The sequence below is a fragment of the Sarcophilus harrisii genome, chromosome 3 (genome assembly GCF_902635505.1).
Source record: "Sarcophilus harrisii chromosome 3, mSarHar1.11, whole genome shotgun sequence".
In the NCBI taxonomy this organism is placed as follows: domain Eukaryota; kingdom Metazoa; phylum Chordata; class Mammalia; order Dasyuromorphia; family Dasyuridae; genus Sarcophilus; species Sarcophilus harrisii.
In genome coordinates this window covers 26,777,757-26,796,614 of record NC_045428.1, presented here as the reverse complement: position 1 = coordinate 26,796,614, position 18,858 = coordinate 26,777,757, and the positions used below count along the sequence as shown (strand labels likewise).

General features: G+C 35.9%; 1 protein-coding gene across 1 annotated transcript in view; it reads right to left on the bottom strand.

Annotated features, from left to right (window-relative positions):
* Positions 1-6,454: 6,454 nt before the first annotated feature.
* Positions 6,455-18,858, bottom strand: part of LOC116422511 (multiple epidermal growth factor-like domains protein 6) — a 28,365-nt gene continuing 15,961 nt past the window's right edge. The window contains exons 6-8 of the mRNA XM_031961117.1: positions 13,548-13,676; positions 12,450-12,578; positions 6,455-6,775 (exon numbers count right to left, since the gene is read on the bottom strand). Of these exons, the coding sequence (XP_031816977.1) occupies positions 6,627-6,775; positions 12,450-12,578; positions 13,548-13,676 (407 nt within the window). The 3' untranslated portion in view covers positions 6,455-6,626. The remainder of the gene's footprint in view (positions 6,776-12,449; positions 12,579-13,547; positions 13,677-18,858) is intronic.

The following is an 18,858-nucleotide window of genomic DNA, read 5'->3' as shown; positions in this document are numbered from 1 at the left end:
TTGTGAAGTATTTTAAGCTTTACAAGGCATTTTAATTATAGCAGCCATCCCAGATAGTGAAATATCAATCCAGTTTAATGTATGGGGAAATTGAAATTTCAAAAGGGTCAAACGACCTTCCCAGGGTCACACTGTCAGTAAGAGTCAGCAGTAAGAATGAAAACAATTCCCCAGACTCTGCATCCAATTCTCTCTTCACTACTTGAAAGTAGGCTCCTGAAACAATGTGTAATGTATTAACAATCAATTAACAATTGTAGCTACATTAAAATCCATAAGATTTAATTAGAGAAGGACCCTGACTTGGATAATTTTTTTTTATTAATCTCACAAAGAAGAGAGGATTTTAGCTTGCTGTTAAGAATTCTATGGGTACACTTAATCTTTGATATTACTTAAGCATTAAAAGAAGCCATTATACCCTCAAGTTATATATTAATTTTAATGAAAATATGTTGTCCTCATTTGCCAATGTGTAATGATAATTCCTGTTTTGGTTTTATTTTAGAAAAGCACCATTTATGTCACATCTCCAAATTATGCTAATTGGTTTAAATGTAAATATGCAATTATTTACTGGGTTTTTAGTATACATATAAATTGCAGACTAAAGTTCCATGAAAAACCTTATCCAAAGAGGAAAATGAATGTCTCAAAAGATGAACTAACATTGCTTCTGGGAATTTCAAAGGTCTAGTTTTTGGGGTATCCATGAGCAAAAGTAAACTTAGAAATAAGGATATTTAAAGATGCAAATTTGCAAATAAACTCTTATTTGGCCCAGAAGTGATGAGATTCTGGGTAAATAGGTAGGATTTACAGAGAAAATCTGAAGTATTGATAAAATTCTAATACTCCTGACGTAAGCATTGGAAGGACACTGATGGGGATTAGTTTGGGTTTACAGTCCCATCTCTACGGAGGTCTCGGGGAAACTCTGATTTACTGTAGCCAATCAGAAAATCAAATTATGATATCAAATCCCTGAGCTTAAATTTCCCCAGTAAATCTGCCCATGGTCTATGCCATATTTGCTGAATCCCTTTTGGGTTACTCCACTATGGCATTCTGCCTTATGGGGTGTTTGCTCTCACCTCTATCCCATACCTCATGGTATCTTTCTCCTTGTTATAGCTAGCTAACTCTTTTAGCGTGATAAACTCTACTATGGATTTAGTCTACCAATAAATGGGATATTCCCTTTCTCCTGGGTTCCGCTGGGGAACTTGGCTTTTTCATTGCTAATTGTTAAAACCACTCTCCTTGCTAATTATATGCTCTCCCAAATCTATTTCATATTTACCAGTCCTGATGTTTATTTGATCTCTTCATTTTGTCCATAACCCCTAATAAATAAAGGTATCTTTTGGTAAGGAGAAAGCCATTGTGAATTTTTCACATGTGAATTGCTATTGAACTCTATGATTTAGTCCCAAATCTTAACATGTGGCGCCAGACTTCAACCTCATCAAAAATACTGCCTTTCTAGCACTAAATGAAGAATGTGTTGATTGATACATTTTTTTAAAATAAAAAAATACTTTGAGTTATAGAAATTAATAATAAACTTATTGACATGTTTGTGGATTATGTGTCTTTAGGGAATTGATGTAAGTATGAATTTACATATAGGAAGGCAGAAGTCAGGTAAGGCTTTACTAAAGCAAGGACCAGTCAATACAAACAAGATATCAGGCATATTATAATGCGTGGAAGGAAAAATGAATGCATGATTTGTATAGTACTTTAAATAAATAAACAGAAATTCATAATTATGTAAATACTGAGGATAATTACTTAACTTGTACCATAATCATTTTCTTATAAAGCACCTTCCTAGAATACTTTGTGAACATTCAATATATCAAAACAGAACAGAATGACGTATATGGACGTGGGATGGGAGAAAAGAGATTTCTCCCTTCTCTCCACCCACCTGGCTCCTTACCATGAAATCCCTATGCCCATGTGGTACTTAAAATCATTGTTTTGTTTATGCACCAAATAAACTATGGACCTTTTGCAAAGAAAACACCAAAATTGAGTAATGATACAAGCATATATACATCACACACACATATACAAACAGAAACAGAGACATATTTCATAGTTACTCTCTAGAAGACAATAACCACTTAGAAGGCAGAAACTACTTCACAGAGTAACCTTTGTGTTACTTGAGTTTAGGGCAATGCCTTGAGGAAACAAGAAGAATCTGACATTTTTTTTTTTTTTAATTTAGAGATAAGTTTCTGTATGGGAATTTCTTCCACCAACACAAATTTCAACATGTTAATTTAGTAATTCCTAGAGAACTGCTCAAGGGATAGAATCATACAATTAGTAGTAGTAAGAGACAGAACTGGATAATAATTCAGCCTAGAGAAGCAGCGAGGAAGCTGATATAGAAGTCTAGAAGACCTGAATTCAAGTGCTGTATTTACTACATATGAGCTATGACTAAACCATTTAACAGCTTCTTGTCTCAGACATTTGTATAAAGACCACAGATTGCTGAGTAGGTATGGATTTTCAATAGTAAAGGGCATTTCTTTACACTTCATAACTTAAATTATATTCTTTCCTCCACCAACAAAATTGTAGATCTAGAACTCTGCCCCCAAATAAAAGAATAATTAAAACTCTTCAAAAATTTGAGTACACTTAACATTGTCTATGATGGGCCAAAATAAATGAATTTAATTGAAATCTCTACCAAATTTCTAACATGAAATGCTGGCAATGTTTACTCATTTCCTCACTAGGATTCTTTCCATATCTGAATGCCAGGCTTCTAGGGATCCAAGGTAAATTATTAACACATAAATCAGCCTCCAACTTTCTAATCCATTTCTAATTGAAGAGCTATCATTTGTGTGAATGGCTCTCAAAATGATTATCAGTTTCTCTAAAAGATTGTCTAGCCAACTCATTCAGCTGCTTTATTTGGGAATCTTAATATCCAAATAGAAAATTTAGAAAGACTGGAGCAACTAGATATTACTTTAGGACTTGTACTGGAAATGTCCTGTAAAATAACTGGTGTCTATATGTATGTATTATATCCTATGTATATACAAAGGATATGCTGAATCTACCAACATATTAATATATTTGTGTAAACAGGATAACATTAAATATATAATACTAAAAGCATAATAATAATAATAATTTTTCATAATTGAGTAATGGAGTAATGTTAATAGCTGCTGACATTTCTAGTGTTTTGGTATTTTATTGATTAAACAAGAATTCATTAAATGCTTATTTTGTTTCAGGCAGTGTGTTCTCCCAAGACCCTACACACTGTTCTACCCATAGCAGGTTCTAAATACATGGTTAGTGAACCTATTGATGAACATGTACATATACACTGGTGAAATTTTTTTTTTATTTAACGCTCCCCTCCCAACTATATTTTAGAGTTGAGGTTGGTGATGGTTTTTGGAAAAGAAAATAGCTGAAAGAGTACAAAAATGCCTTAATAAAGATGTTGAAGGCATAGGCCTTCATGGATTTCCATGAATTTTCCAACACAGCAGCCAATTTTATTCTATTTGGCATTATAGGTGATATGATAATGGACTTTGCTCTAACCAAGATAATTGTTCTTCCAAGGTCTTACTTGAAAAGCCCCTGGATAGTAACTCAATTAAGATCAATCGTTCATTCTCCAAAATGAATTCCATTCCCTAACTAATGACTATTTTGTAGTTATGATTATTTGCATAGATTTTATCAAATCCAGGAGGTTTACAAAAAGTGAGGTGGTTCAATGGATTTGGCAATGGAGTCTCATTTTTGAAATAGATGTATAGCACAACAGTAATTTGTTGCTAATTAGCATATCTCTAGTACTTTAAAGTTGCCAAACACCTTATATAAGTGATCTCATTTGACCTTCAGTAATACTAAGCAGTATAGGTACTATTATTATGCCCATTTTACAAATGAAGAAACTGAGGTTCAGAAAGCTTATGATCATATAACTCATCAGCTTCTAAGAATTATTAACTTAGTTTTAGGTACATTTCCTGGGAGCATGCTGAACCTGCTTTGGCATCCTGAATTTCAGGGTAATGCAGAATGGAGGAGGTACAGTCTTCCACTGGTCCTGATAAAAGCCTGCAGGGTCAATGCACAGAAGGCCTTTGTCACCCCCACAAATATAAAGGTCATATTTATATCAGCAATGGGTCATTGAACATTAAAAGCAGGCATTCTGCTAGAAGCTTGGCTTTCTTGTTATATTGTTAATCATTTCTGCCTCCATACCACCCCTTTTCCCAAGAGAATTCTAAGTTAGTCAAATTAACTTATAATTATGAAAAGCATGGGCAAAAGCCATTGTTTATACACTCCATCCTACCCATAACCAACAGTTCTCTTGTTAAATCAGTTAATTAGCATTTAGCAAGTTTCTACTATGTGTTAGGTGCTAGGTACAAACACAAAAACAATCTATACTGACAGAAACGCTGCACTCTATAGTTTCAAGTATGTTATAATAGCATATTGCTCTACTGACAATAAGAAATAGCCTCATGAGGAAAAAAAGTTAATTTTTATGTGTCTAATGGACTCTCTTTGGCAATCTAATGGAAGCTTATGAACCCTTTCTCCGAATTATTTTTATAAACAATTGAAGGAAGTGTTAAATTCAGTTTGAGATTAGCTCAATTGAAAATGTAATTTTTTTCCATCTCCAAGGTCATGGATCCCCTGATATTTATTCACTAAGGTCTGTTTAGGAACCCCTTGCTCTTGTTTCAATACTTGCCTTGTTGAGATCTGAAAACATATGCTAAAAGATCCAGGATGAGTTAAGAATGATGGCTGGATCTATTGATTTCATTTTCCGCACAGTTCAATGAGGTTGCTATGAAAGTTACTGGCAAAATACAAACAAAAATGGGATGAACTGTCCAATTTGTTGTCTAATTTAATTTAAAAGTGTCTGGATTTGTAATCAAAGTATGAAAGCAACATGGTAGAATGAAAAGGGCAAGGCCATGGAGTCTGTTTCAATCCTGCCTCTGACATTTACTAGCTGTGTAGTCTTGGGCAAGTATCAACAAGCATTTCTTAAGAGCCCACAGGTCCCAGGAAATTAAGTCTCTTTGTCCTTCTGGGATATGGATTTTTCACCTGTAAAATGACATGATTTGGATTAGATGATTTCTAAAATTCCTTTCTGTTCTATAGCTATGATCATGGTTCAAATGTCAGTCCTTCTGCCCCTTGCTACCTGGGTGACTTTGACACTTAGCCTTCTGAGCCTGTGTTCTTATCTGAAAAATGAAAGAAGAGTTAAATGACCAGCATGGTCCCTCTAAACTTCAAACTTTTGATTCTATGGAAATTTATGGAGAAAATGAAGATTCCATTGGGAAATTCATAGATTTTCTTATGAAAACAAAGATTTCAATGAAGCCAATCAATCTTATAATGATCTCTTAAGTGTCAGCTTCTCATGAACCAAGTATCCACATTTTTGACATCTAACCTAACTTTTTTTCTTTTTCTTTCTTACTCTTTTCCTATATATTTTACCTCTCTCCCTTCCCTCATTTTCTTCCTCCCTCCCTCTCTCCCTCCTTCCCTCTCTTCCTTCCTTTCTTTCTTTTTCTTTCCTCCCAAAATGCTATGTAGAGAAAAAAAGGATTTTAGAGATTATTTTATACTGAGGGCTATTACATGAATGGATGTTATCTATTTTTTTTACTAAACAAATTGTCATTTTAAATGTCCACATCACTTTTTAGACAGTGGACTAGTAGTTATCCATTTTATCTGAAAGGCCCATTATATCCATCCTATACAATTGTGCATAAGAGCAGAGTAAATTTCACAAGGTCGGCAACAGAAGTAAGATCAAGAACCTTTATAAATAAAAAGAAAAAAAACTTCCCTCTAAAAGAGATGAAAACAGAGGACCTTCCCAAATCATACTGTTTAAAACATCTTTCTTTTTGAACCAGGAAGTGCAGATTCTGCTACTTATTACCTGTGTAACTACAAAGCAAGTCATTTAAACTCCCTAGGACTGAGTTTCCTCAAATGATTTTTAAAGTTCCTTCCATCTATGCCCTGTTTCCTTTTTGTTTGTTAATTATGTTTAAACTACCATTAGACCTTTGCATGGTTTTCTTGCAAATTGCCTGTGCCATCTTTCTATCCCACTCTTCAGAAGGATTAATTCTCAGCTCTCTCAGAAAACCCAGGGCAAGAAATAAGTCTGAGAATAGTAGAAAATATTAATAAGGAAACATGACTATCTGACTAAATAGAAGAACTCATTTTCAAATTAAAATTATATTTGTAAATATTTTTTAAAAGTTCATTTTTAATGAGTGTGGTTAATTTTGGGTACTTAGAAAACCATTATCATGTTCTGGATTATATTTTTTATTAGTAGGAATTAGAGGTTGTGTGTGTGTGTGTGTGTGTGTGTGTGTTTATAAGTATAGAAGCAGAAAGTCAAGCAAGGGCCAGATTTCCATAGTGTGGATTCCATTCTTCCTCACCCATTGAGAAAGACTGGTTGACTACACTGAGTGTAACATAGAATTTTGTTTTTTTTTTTTTTTTGGGTTTGAAATGCATTAAAGAACCTTCATTCTGGGCTATTTCTTCTCTAGGTCATTTTCTTCAGAGGTCGCTTCCATCCTTTTCAAGGGGCTTACACAGTTCCCATTCTGAGGGTTGCATTGGGATCCTGGGGAACACTGGCACTGCAGAGAGCAATTGGGCCCATACCGATCTGATTTGCATTCTGTAAAGTGAAAAGGAAAAACAAATGGAGCAGGACTTTACAAGATATATTTTTCTGGATTCATATTGATTTTTGTTATTGCTTCTTGGCTCTCAATGAGATAATGATAGCCTCATAAAGTCAGCTGGTTAACCATGTGGTATCTTCTTCCTCTTCTGGAATGTTATATAATGAAAAGGATTAGTTTTCTGGAAAAAGAGAAGGGGATAAGAAATTCAGGAGATCAGGGGGGAAGTGGGGAAAGAAGAGAATAAGAGAGCAGCTTTTATTTCTAAAAGTCTTACTTAAATATTCCTACCTATCACAGCAGAGAAGTCATGTGGAAGAGATGCAAGAAAATGAGTAGTTGTCAAGTGATCAATCAACAAGCATTTAATAAAAACCTTTTATGTTTAAGTCTTTGTATTACAAAATGGAGGAAACAGATGGTGCCCTCAAGAAGCTTATATTCTATTGTGGAGATGACATTTATATGTATAAGTTTATGGAAAATTTAAGGATAAAGACTACATCTATGATCACATTAGCAGGACAACGTACTGAGTGAAAAGTCTCCCTATACCAAAGAAGGTTGGTATGGTCTATAAATTTTCCAATCTTAGAGAGATGCTTGAGACATAGTAAAGATCATGTGACTTTGCTATGGTCATAGCCTAGTATTTCTCAGAGATGGGAATTTGAATTGTCCTGGTTCTGAGATTAGTCTTGTTTCCTCTGTCTATAGTTGCAAAATAAAACAATGCAATTTTTGGAGGAGGCTCCAGGAACGACAATTAGATGGTGCCATGAGTAGAGTACTGAGCTTGGAGTTCAAATTCCATCAGATACTTATTAGTTGTGTGATCCTAGTCAACTCAACCTTGGTTTACCTCAGTTTCCTCATTGGTAAAAGTGGGGATAAGAATAGCTCCTATTTCCCAGAGCTCTTGTGAGAATCTAATGAAATCATATTTTTAAGATATTTAGCACAGTTCCTGGTACCTAGTAGGTTTTTAACAAGAGAAACAAAGAATATGTGTGGCTGATGGAGTGGGCCTGGTTTGTCCCCTGTGACCTTGGGAATGAATCTTTACCCTCAGGTCATTCATTGGACACAATGGCCTCCAGGGTGCTTCTAGCTAGGATCCTGATCACCTCCAGCTTCTTCATTAGGGTGTGAAAGGGTTTCTAGAATTGAAAGAATTCAAGTGTGGAAAGCAAAATCTGGCAGGTCTTCCCCAAGCTGGGAAGCTGGGAAGCCACCAGGCCAGGACTGGAGACAGATTGTAGGAAAGTTCTGAAGACCAGCCTAGTCAAGGCCACAGAATGACGCTTTGCTCACAGCTGCTCTCAAAGGTTATCTACAGAGATCAAGAGGGTTTGGTGGGAGGATGCCCCATGCCTGGAGTTATCACCACCCTTGAAGTGCTCAAATGCATGATGAAGAATGAAATAGTCCACACTTTAACTTTGCCCCAAAATTTTTCAAAGAACCCCACAAAGATTAGCTTATCAGACATATTCTCCCTCATCAGCTCCTAGTTTTTCCATATGGTCCAATTGAGTTTTTAAAAAGTTATTTGGAATGGACTGAATTATATGTTTGATGGTTCAGAAATAGGACACAGGAGCCAGGACTAGTTCAATGGGAGGAACAACAATAAAGGAGGCCCCTATGTTCCCCCACAGCCTAGGGTATTTGCCCCAGGTGAAGGACCAATTGTCAACAGCCCAAGTTGTGATGGTGATACCTAACAGTCCATTGACAGGTTCAGTTTCCCAGGATTGTGGGTTTGGGTGAAAAGCCTCACCCACAAGAAAATAAATGAGTGGGTTGCCTTCTAACCAGTCTTGGAGGCCTGGGATTCTGTAATCTCGTAGGTATATTGGTGACTACCCAGTCCAGTCAACCCTTGCCCCAGTATATCCAACCAATAAGTATCCTTCCTTTGCTTAAGGGAAGAGGGGCGATCTCTTTTGAAGTCACTCATTCTGCTTTTGAGTAATAAATCATTGCTAGGAAGTTTTCCCCAACATTTTGCCTAAATTTACCTCTTGTATTTTTTTTTCTACTGTTCTTGTTTCTGCCTTCTTGGGGTCCACTTCCTCTGGAGGAAAGCCCCTCAAATAACATAGCTCTCATCTCCCCACTGAATCTTCTCTTCTCCAACAAAATCAGGCCTAGTTTCTTCAACTGAGCCTTTTGGATAGGGGTGCCAGAGCCATTCATCCATATACACTCCAATTTCATGTTTCTTACTTAAACTTTGGTGCCCAGATTAGAACATAATAGTCTAGGTGAGGTCTGTTGGAACAGTATGAAGTAAAGAGGACCTGAGTTCAAATCTGATCTTAGACACTTAACATTGCCTAGCTGTGTGACCCTGGGCAAGTCACTTAACTTCAATTGCCAAAGAAAGAAAGAAAAAAAGAAAGAAAGAGAGATCATATAAATAAGATCCTAAAATGCATAGGGTCATGCGTTCATAGATTTAAAAACGGGATGAATGACATTATGGTCATGGATCTAAATTGGTCATCTAGTACAATCCTTCCATTTTTATGGATAAAGAAACTGAAGCCAGAAGAAAAATGACTAATGGAAGCTGCTTTCATAGAAAGTGAAGAAGGTAGGATTTGAATCCATAGCCTCACTTTTAAAATTAAGGGATCTGTCCATCACACCCCACCCAATTCAAGACACATCTATGGAGTGGTCCTTTTGTGCTACATAAGTTGACAAGAGTCCCTGGCATTATTTTTCCCAAAGTCATCTGAACAATAACATTAAATCTTTCGCAAATGAAGAAATAAGAAGAGTAAAAAGAACCATAGACAGTATGAAGGACTGCTCTGAAATATGGTCAGTGGCAGGAGTGTTTTTCTTTAAACCACATCAACCATTGAATAAATACCAAATATTTTTCTGTGTCATTTCAAATTCAAGCCAACACACCCAGCCTGGCTTTGGAGGAGGAGGTGAAAAGGAGAAAAGGAGAGGGAGAAAGGCAGAGGGGGATTCTTCAGCTAGGTCTGGAGCCTTAGACTTTCCCATTTTTTTTTTTTAATGTTACAAGGCAAGATCTCTTCTCTACAATCTGGAGCCTGATTTTAATTTCGGCAATACCACATTTTCATGTTAATAACATGTATTTAAGACATCTGTTTGAAAGCCTGCAAATGTTCATTTACCAAGTAGGGGGAAATAGTCCCATAAAAACTCGTTATATTCTTTTCTGAATTAACATTATGGCCATTTAATGGTCCTTTACCAGGGTTCAAATTAAAATTAGGTCTTTTATCTTTATGACTCCTGCATAGTCACAGCTGCTCACAGTTAATATCACAGATGAACTGAGCCTAATTGAAAATAAAAATGCAAATAAAACAGGCCTTGTAACAAGTCTGTGTGGACCAGGATGCCCCCAGTGAGCTTATGACAAAGCAAGGGGCTCTCATGTTATCCAACAGCAGTGGACATTTTGCTTCTGAGATCCAGCCCCTCAGGAACTTTGTTTGCAAACTTTTAGACGTGCCAGAGAGTTAGGAGGTCGAACTTGGGAGGGAGTCTGGTGGGGATTTCCTTTCCAGTGAAACTTATAACATCTCTGTTTTCTAGAGCCTATTTCAAAGTTATAGGATTGGACAAGAGAAAACCATTCCTTCTCCCTTTAATAACACTTGAATAACTCATGATTTCTAAATTCACTGACTTGGAATAATTATTTTGTTGAATCATTGAATTTTAGGGTTATGGAACAGATTAGGGGACTCAGAGAGCAACATATATTCCAAAATAAACTAACTTAAAATATATCTAGCAAGTGAACACCATCTGAACTTTTCTTGAAGATCTCTAGTGAAGGGGAAACCAGTTTTTGCTGAGGCAACCCATTCCACTTTTGGGAAACTGATCATAATCACACTGCTTCATGTTGGATTTGGAAAAAAAAAAGGTTTTGAGAATTTAATCTGATTATGTTTAGAACCTAAAGATATGACAAAATTCAGATATCCCCTTCTCTGTGACTCCATAGACTCAAGATTCATCCTAGCTGAGAAAAGAAACTACTCTAAATGTCATAATAACAGAAGAAGCTGTTCTCCATGGTACTAATGAGGAAAGAAAAGTTAACAACACTGATGAGTGCGGGAACCTGGATGGACAGAAGGACAGCCAGTAACTTTTACCATTCTGATCATTCTTATAGGAAGATAGTGAGCTGACTGGCAAACCAATTCTCTTGTAAGCAGAATCTGAGTTGATTTCTTTGTGTGGCTAAAACCAAGTTTAGCTATAGTAAGCCTACATCAGCTCTTTGATCAAAAATACTCAGATTGTCTAATAGTTAATGATGATGGTTCAAATCTTAGCTTGGATATTTACTACTAGTAGTCACTTAACCTCCTTCATCCTTAATTTTTTCATCTATAAAATGAGGGTTTTGGACTGGATGGTTTCCAAGCTTCCTTCTTACTCTAGACTTCTGATTATATAACTTTTAATTATTTAGTCAACCTATTTACTTCGTCATTATGATATCAAGATAGGGTGAGACATTACTGGGCTTATGATTTCATTATTATAAGAGGCTCCCAAGAAGGCAATTCGAGCTACTTAATTGAGATTGATACTTTCTCTGAACTTTAGAGAGCCAGTGCTGTTTGGGGACCATTGAGAGATTAGGTGACTTGCCCAGAGTCATATATCCTTTATGTGTCAGAGGCCAGAATTGAATCAAGGTCTTCTTGACTCTGAGATTGGCTCTGTATCCATGCCACTATACTCCTCAGGCATTAGGATAAAACTATACATTTTTAGGATAAAACTATGCAGTCTTTATCATTGCGGCTACTTTTTTTCATAAATGTATCTTCATACAATATGAAAAGGAAAAAAATGAGGAAAGAAAAGCACTTGAATCCTACAAATTCAAAAAAAAAATCCAAAAGGTTGGGACCCAACACGTCATTAATCAACCAATCAATCAGTATTTATCAGGGATCTATGAATACGAGCTGAGTATTGTTCTAGACTCTATGGATACAGAAAAAAAAAATCTAACTCCTACCCTCAGGAAGTCTACAATATTTCAGGTCATCTCATTGGATTATACATAAGTTCAGAGTTAAAAAGGGCCTTGAAGATTCCGTTGTCCAAATTCCTCATTTTTCTACATAAGAAGAAACTGAGCTCCCAAAAGTTGTCACATAGGAGATATGTAGCAAATCTAGAATTTAAACCCAAGCCTTGAATTCAAACCCAATATTGTTTGCATGGTATTGTACTGTTATCACCTTTTGGTTAGAAGTAGGTTATTCTTCTAGTCAGTTGCAGGAACCTGCTCTTGTCACTTTTGGTCACTTTATCCCAATGATATTTAAGAATGATAATAGTTCATTATTTTTGACATTTAAGGTCTGCAAGAAAAGCCCTTTGTAACTGTACACTTGCAATGACAATATACTGACAAATTTTCCAGGCCTTGGTTTGGGGTGCCTGTTAAAGGGGGTTCTCAAAGCACCTCACAATTCAGTAGAGATATTTGAGATCTTTTATCCCTTATAACATTGGCCTGAGTGAAAGATTCTGTCATGCAAACAACTGGCAGCCCTCCACTTTTCCTCCTAGTGAGAGGGCCAAATACTTCCCTCATGTTAATGGAACCACACAGAAAGTGCTTCTTAACCATACCAAGATCACATCTGTCTCCAGTTCTTCCAGGGGAACAAAAGCATTTCCCAGTAATAGGATGGCAGGGTCCTGTGCCTTCACAGTCACAAAATTGTTGGCACCTATCTCCGAAGGTTCCAAATGGGCACTCTATGAATGGCAGAGAAAGAGAAAGAATAAGAGTTTCTGAAGACAGTTTCTTTTTTTTTGTCCTACACTTGTGATTTCATCTTGTGAGGAACTCCTGTTATGAGAATTGCTTTTACCAGTTCAGAGTTGAAAATCCTTTTTCCCTCTATTAGGCAATCAAGGTTAAGTTACTTGCCCAGGGTCATACAATATGTAAGTATCTGAGGAAGAATTTGAACTCGCATGCTCCTGACTCAAAGGCTGGTTGCTCTATCCACTGTGCTACCTAGTTGCTTCTCCATTTTTACTTATTAAAGAGTTGCTTGGGGCACTGAGAGATTAAATCGCTTTCCCAAAGACATATAGCTAACATGTGTCTCAAGAGCAAGACCTGCATGCAGAGCCTATATCTATTAAAACATACTGGAACCAAATTAGGGGTGGCACTGAACCAAAATCCTAATTCCAAATCATGCATATAAATGCATGTATGTATATATGCACATATATATGCATAAAAATATACAAAACATTATATGCACATTTGTTTCATTTTTTTGTTGTCATTTTCAGATGAAGAAATTTCTTGAATAAACAGAAAATTTATACATAAATACTGAAATATATTTTGTTTATGGATCATTTCGCATATCTATAATCTTGCTTTTCTGTAATAGAATCCTTCTTTTTAAAGTATAGATCAAGCACAATTTCAATATTAACATTAACATAAACCTTTTCCTTATGTTCCCAACTGCTAATGTCTTCCCTTTCCAATTATTTCATGTAACTGCCTTGTTACTTCAAATATATTTATGTTATGTATACTTAGAGAAGCACATTTCTCTCCCCAATAGAACATAAGCTCCTTGAGGTCAGAGATTGTTCACATTTTTGATTTCCATTCACAGTGTCTAGCATACTGTGCGTTCTTAATAAATGCTTCTTGATTTATTAGTTAATAAATACTCAAATATACTTGGACTCTACCTTTTTCACAGCGGCTGCCATTGTAACCTGTAGGACAGATGCACTTGCCATTCTCAGCATCACACCTGGCTCCATTTCTGCAGTCACAAGGGTGAGCACAGTCCAAGCCATAAAATTCAGGAGGGCATTCTGTGGAAAGAAATGGCAATATGTGATTTCGCCCCTCCCAAAGAGGAAAAAACAAATTAAACAATCTATTTTGGGTTTATGTGAGAAAGTAGAGAAAGAGGGAGGAATATGCATTTATTCAGCACTTGTGATGTGCTAAGTGCTTTACAAATAATATCTCATTTGATCTTGGTAAACTAAGCCAATGAATTAAAATGAAAAAATCTTTAAGAGTTTGATGAAAACATTTTCGTTTTTAAAATAAGTATGTATGCATTAATCCCAGCAATTAAACTGGAAAAGACAAAGAGAATTTCTATCCTGTTAAAATAATAATAATAAAAATAATAATTAGCATTTATGAAACACTTCAAGATTTACTTAGTACTTTACAAATATTATCTCATTTGATTTTCATAACATCCTGAGAGGTAAGTGCTATTAGTATTCTTATTTTACAGATGAGATAGCTGAGGTCAAGAGAGGTGAAGTGAATTTCCCAGTCAGGTAGCTAATAAGTGCTTAGGTAGGAGCTGAACCCAGTCACCCCTGATTTCAAGTCTGGTACTAGCCACTGTGCCACTAAATTAGGAACCTGCCTCTGAGTTATCTTTCCAGCTTCATTGGATATTACTTCCCCTCTGGAATTTTGTGATATGTCCAAATTGGTCTTCTTTCTGTTCTTCTTTCATTATATTCCATCTCCCCTCTCCATGTCTTTGCACCGAAAGTTCCCTATGTCTGGAAGGCATTCCTTTCTTACTTTTTCTTTGTAGAGAGTACCCTTCTTCCTTTTAGAAACAACTCAAATACTATCTTCTGAAGGAAGTGTTTCTTGATTCTCTCAAAAGATAGTATCTTCTCTCCCTCTGAAACTACTTTGTATTCAACTACTTTGTATATGACAGTATGTTTCAACTTTACATTAATTCTACTTAAATATACACACACATCTATACATAGTTAGATACACTTGTTATCTCTCCATTAAAATGTAATCTCCTTGAAAGTCAGGATTTTTTCATTCATTATGTTTACAATGTGGCGGGGTCGGACACATAGTAACTGCTTACCAACATTGCCTACAACAGTGGTTGACACATAGTAGATGCTTAATAAATGTTGAAAGACTATTGATTCTCTCCTTGTGAATCTGTCCTAAACATGATCTCTGGATTCATCTTTCTAAAACAGAGCTTTGATCATTCCACTTTTCTACTCAAAAACGTTGAATGGTTTTCTAATGTCTCTAGGCTAAAGACCAGCTGTTTCTGCTTGATATTCAAGTCCCAGTTTATCCTGCCTGTATCCAATGGAAATTTATAATTTGATCTTCCTCAAGTGACTAGATTAGAGCATAGAACAGTGTATTGTAGATGAAAGAATCCTGGATGTGGAGGCAGAAGACTTGGCAGAGAATTCCAGATCTGGCTCATGTTTCTTTATCTGTAAAGAAGTGAGTTGGATTGCATGATCTCGAAGGTTGTTTCCAGCTCTGAAATTATAACACTGAGATGTTAATTGATTTACACATTCCCTATTATTCTCAAGCATTGCATCCGATAAAAATAACTGACACAGACTACTGGGCTAATTTCTTTTATTCACCTAAAATTTTGTAAAAGGCCTACTAGGTCCAGAAATTGACAAACAGATAGAAGCTGCACACAATGCATTTGTAACTTCATGTGCTTGTTTTTTCTATACATTAAAATAAATAAATAAATAAATAACAATGAGTATTGTGGTTGTTATCATAAACTTTTAAAAATATTATAATTTTCTTTTTCCCCTTTTCTTGCCTGACGTTTTATTTTCTTCTTAAAGAGTAGAATCACTCATTTATGAGTTAAGAGTGTACAAAATAGGTCTCTAATCTAATCTTCTCATTTTGTACGCGAGGAAACTAAAGTCTAGGAAGTTTAAATGGTTTCTGTATTTAAATCCAGATCCCCCAACTCCTAAATCTGTTCACTTCTCACCTTAAAACATTGCCCCTCCTTTACTCTTTTCTCTACAATGTTTATTCTATACTCTTTGTGCAAGAAAGGTCATTCTTTTTTCCATACACACTATGTTGTTATTATTTTGCCTGAACTTGTGATATGATTGACACATAGAAGTCCTCTATGGTGACTCCCCCCAGTGAGGAAGATAAGCAATCCTTTGTTAACTTGGACTCTTAGGGAGAGTTAAGTGATTCATTCTTGGTCACACAGCTGTTATATGTCAGGGCTGGTCTTGGGCCAAGGGTGTCCAGACACTATAGCTTTTCCTCCATTGTCTGCACTGCAATACCTCTCATTATTAATGCTTCACCTAGTTTCATTATCTATTGTAAGAAAGGAAGTTTGCCTTTTTAGATCAGCTGTCAACCTAGACAGATCAGGAAGAGGAACTGGCTATAAGATACCTTTTTATATCTATGGTTATAAAGTGCTCATATGTATTTACAAACAATAAGAACAAGTAGTTCTTATATCATCCATTTTGGCATTTTAAATTTTGCACGGGACTACACATGTGTTATTTCATTTTAAAATCAGCCAAGTCCCCTTTATAGTGGGACCTTTGGTGATGGTGTTCTTTCTACGCAATGGCCTAGGTCACTCTCCCCAAAGCTGATTGGTAACTGCAGGTAGAAATGATATCTCTTGGCTTCCTCCGAAGACATAATCAGAAATCAGACAACTGAGAAAGATCTTGAATTCATTCACCCATGAAGCCTTTATTAACCACCCTCTATGTGCCAGATCCTGGCAAAATGGAGATTTAAAAAATGACACTGTTCCTGTCTTCAAGGAGCTTACACTCTCTTAAGGGAAAATGCATATCAATAGTGTTGATATAGATGTCTCTCAGGTAAGGAAACTGCTTCTAAAAATACAAGTTGTCCCCTTTTCTACAAGATGACTTAACCAACATCACAGCATCACCAGGACATGCTAACCTCAGGACTATCTATTTACTCTGCCACACTGCCGCTTGTATGGAGATAAGAGAGTACAACTATATCCAAAATAAATGGAGAGAACATGTAACATGGACAACTGACTGCCTCAGAGATGGGAGGATTTGATTTCTGAGACATCTCTGACTCAGACTACATCACCTTGGATAAGTCTTTTAGTCTCTGAAGAAGCAAAACAAGACTCAAAGAGTACATGAGATCCCATGAATGAAAATTCCATAAAGGTAAATAAAGGCAAGTTTGATTGCTGTAGCCAAAATAATGTTCTTCCTCTGAGGTTGCCTTCTATCTCCTTCATATAGAATTTATATGTTCTTAATTATTTGTATGTTGCCTCCTCGTTCTAATGTGAGATCCTTGAGAGAAAGGATTATTGTTTTTCCCTTTCCTTATATTTCCAGTGCCCAGACAGTGCCTGGCACATGGTAAATGCTTAAGACAATATTTGTTGACTAAGTTCTAGTGTACTCAACCAGTTAAATGTGCACTGCAATTGAACTTTGAAGGGATGGTGAGGTCTGACAGTCTTGTTTCAATAAAGACAATTACAGTTAGAACAGAGTTCTGTCTTTCATCCTGCTGACTGAGAACCCATGTCTTTACATGAATATATTGATGTAATTCATCATAATGGATAGGGTGGAAACCAAAAATGGTTTGGAGTACTATATTTCCTCTGACTCAGAGAAGAAACTTGGCTGGGACACGAGACTACTTAGGTTTCTATCAACCTATTTAACTTGATTATGCTGCATATTGTGTACTGGATATGAATCAGTAAATTATAGTTGCTTTAGTATTTTGTTCTCTCATAACCTCACCTCTAAATCTGGAGACTAGTTATTTTTTTGCCAACCTATTCAACCATCTTTCTATTTAGGCATCCTCACAGTTGTCATTAACCGTCCTGAACTGCTGAAGGTTCCCAAAGAGTAGAGAAAATACTAGGAATTCAATTTAGTGGAAACCCACTGGCCACAAACAACAGCTAGAGTGTCTAACCGCCATTCATCCCTTTTCAAAGGCTATTATTGGGTTTCCAGAGAGAATGGAACTCTTCTCCACATAGCTTCTCAGAATCTTTAATTCTCCCCCTACATTCATCTCAAGGGTCATTTCTTCTGCAGAGCCATCTGTAGTCTGGTCAGAAAGTAGCATGAGGTAATGAATAGAGCTGTAACTTTGGAGCGAAGAAGTCTAGGTTCAAATCAAACATCCTATACTGACTGTGTGATCATGGACAAGATGCCCCAGTTTCCTTCTATGTAAAGTCAGGAAAATAATAGTAGCTATCTCAAGTGGTTGCTATGAGGATCAAATGAAATAATATATTCAAAGTGTTTTTACAAGCCTTACTACACCACATCAACATTAATCATCCTCTTCCTCCTCCAATTGTTGGTGCTCTATCTCTCCTTAATTTACTAATATTCACTTATCTTTGTGTATGTTGTAGTTGTGTCCTCCTTTCCTTTCCTTTCTGTGACCTAAAAGACTTAAAGTAATTAAAGACTGGGAGTAATTTGTTTTTTATCTCTATATTCTCCAAAGTATAGCATAATGCTTTGTATATAGCAAGTAACACATATATGAACACATAATATAATATGTATATGAATACATATATATGTATACACACACTATATATATACATATATATGTATACTATATATATATATATATATATATATATATAATTTTAAAACGAATTGAGCTCCAGATTATGGTACTCACCACATTATATTTCTCTTAGAGCAAATTATTTAATAATTCTCCCCTATCCAAATTAGTAAGAAAAAATGTTTCTAGAAAAAGGAGAATAACATAAATGCTATTGCTGTTCAATCATGTCCAATTTTTTTTGTGATCCCATTTGGAGTTCTCTTGCAAACATACTGAAGTGGCTTGTCATTTCCTTTCCTACCTCCTTTTACAGTTGAGAAACTAGAGCAAATAGGGTTAATTGACTTGTCCAGGGTCACAAAGTGTGTCTGAGACCAGATTTGAAATCATAAAGTCTTCTTGACTCCAGGTTTGGCATTCTATCCCACTATGCCACCTAGCTGCCCGATAACAATATAAACAAATATTATCAATGAGAATCTCTCAACATGACTTTCTTTGTGGGACAAGTCTCTATCAATCTTCTCTTACCATAGATGATGATGGAATAATTATATTCAAATTCTAACATCCCAATATCCAATGTGATAAAAAGGAAATGATCTTTAG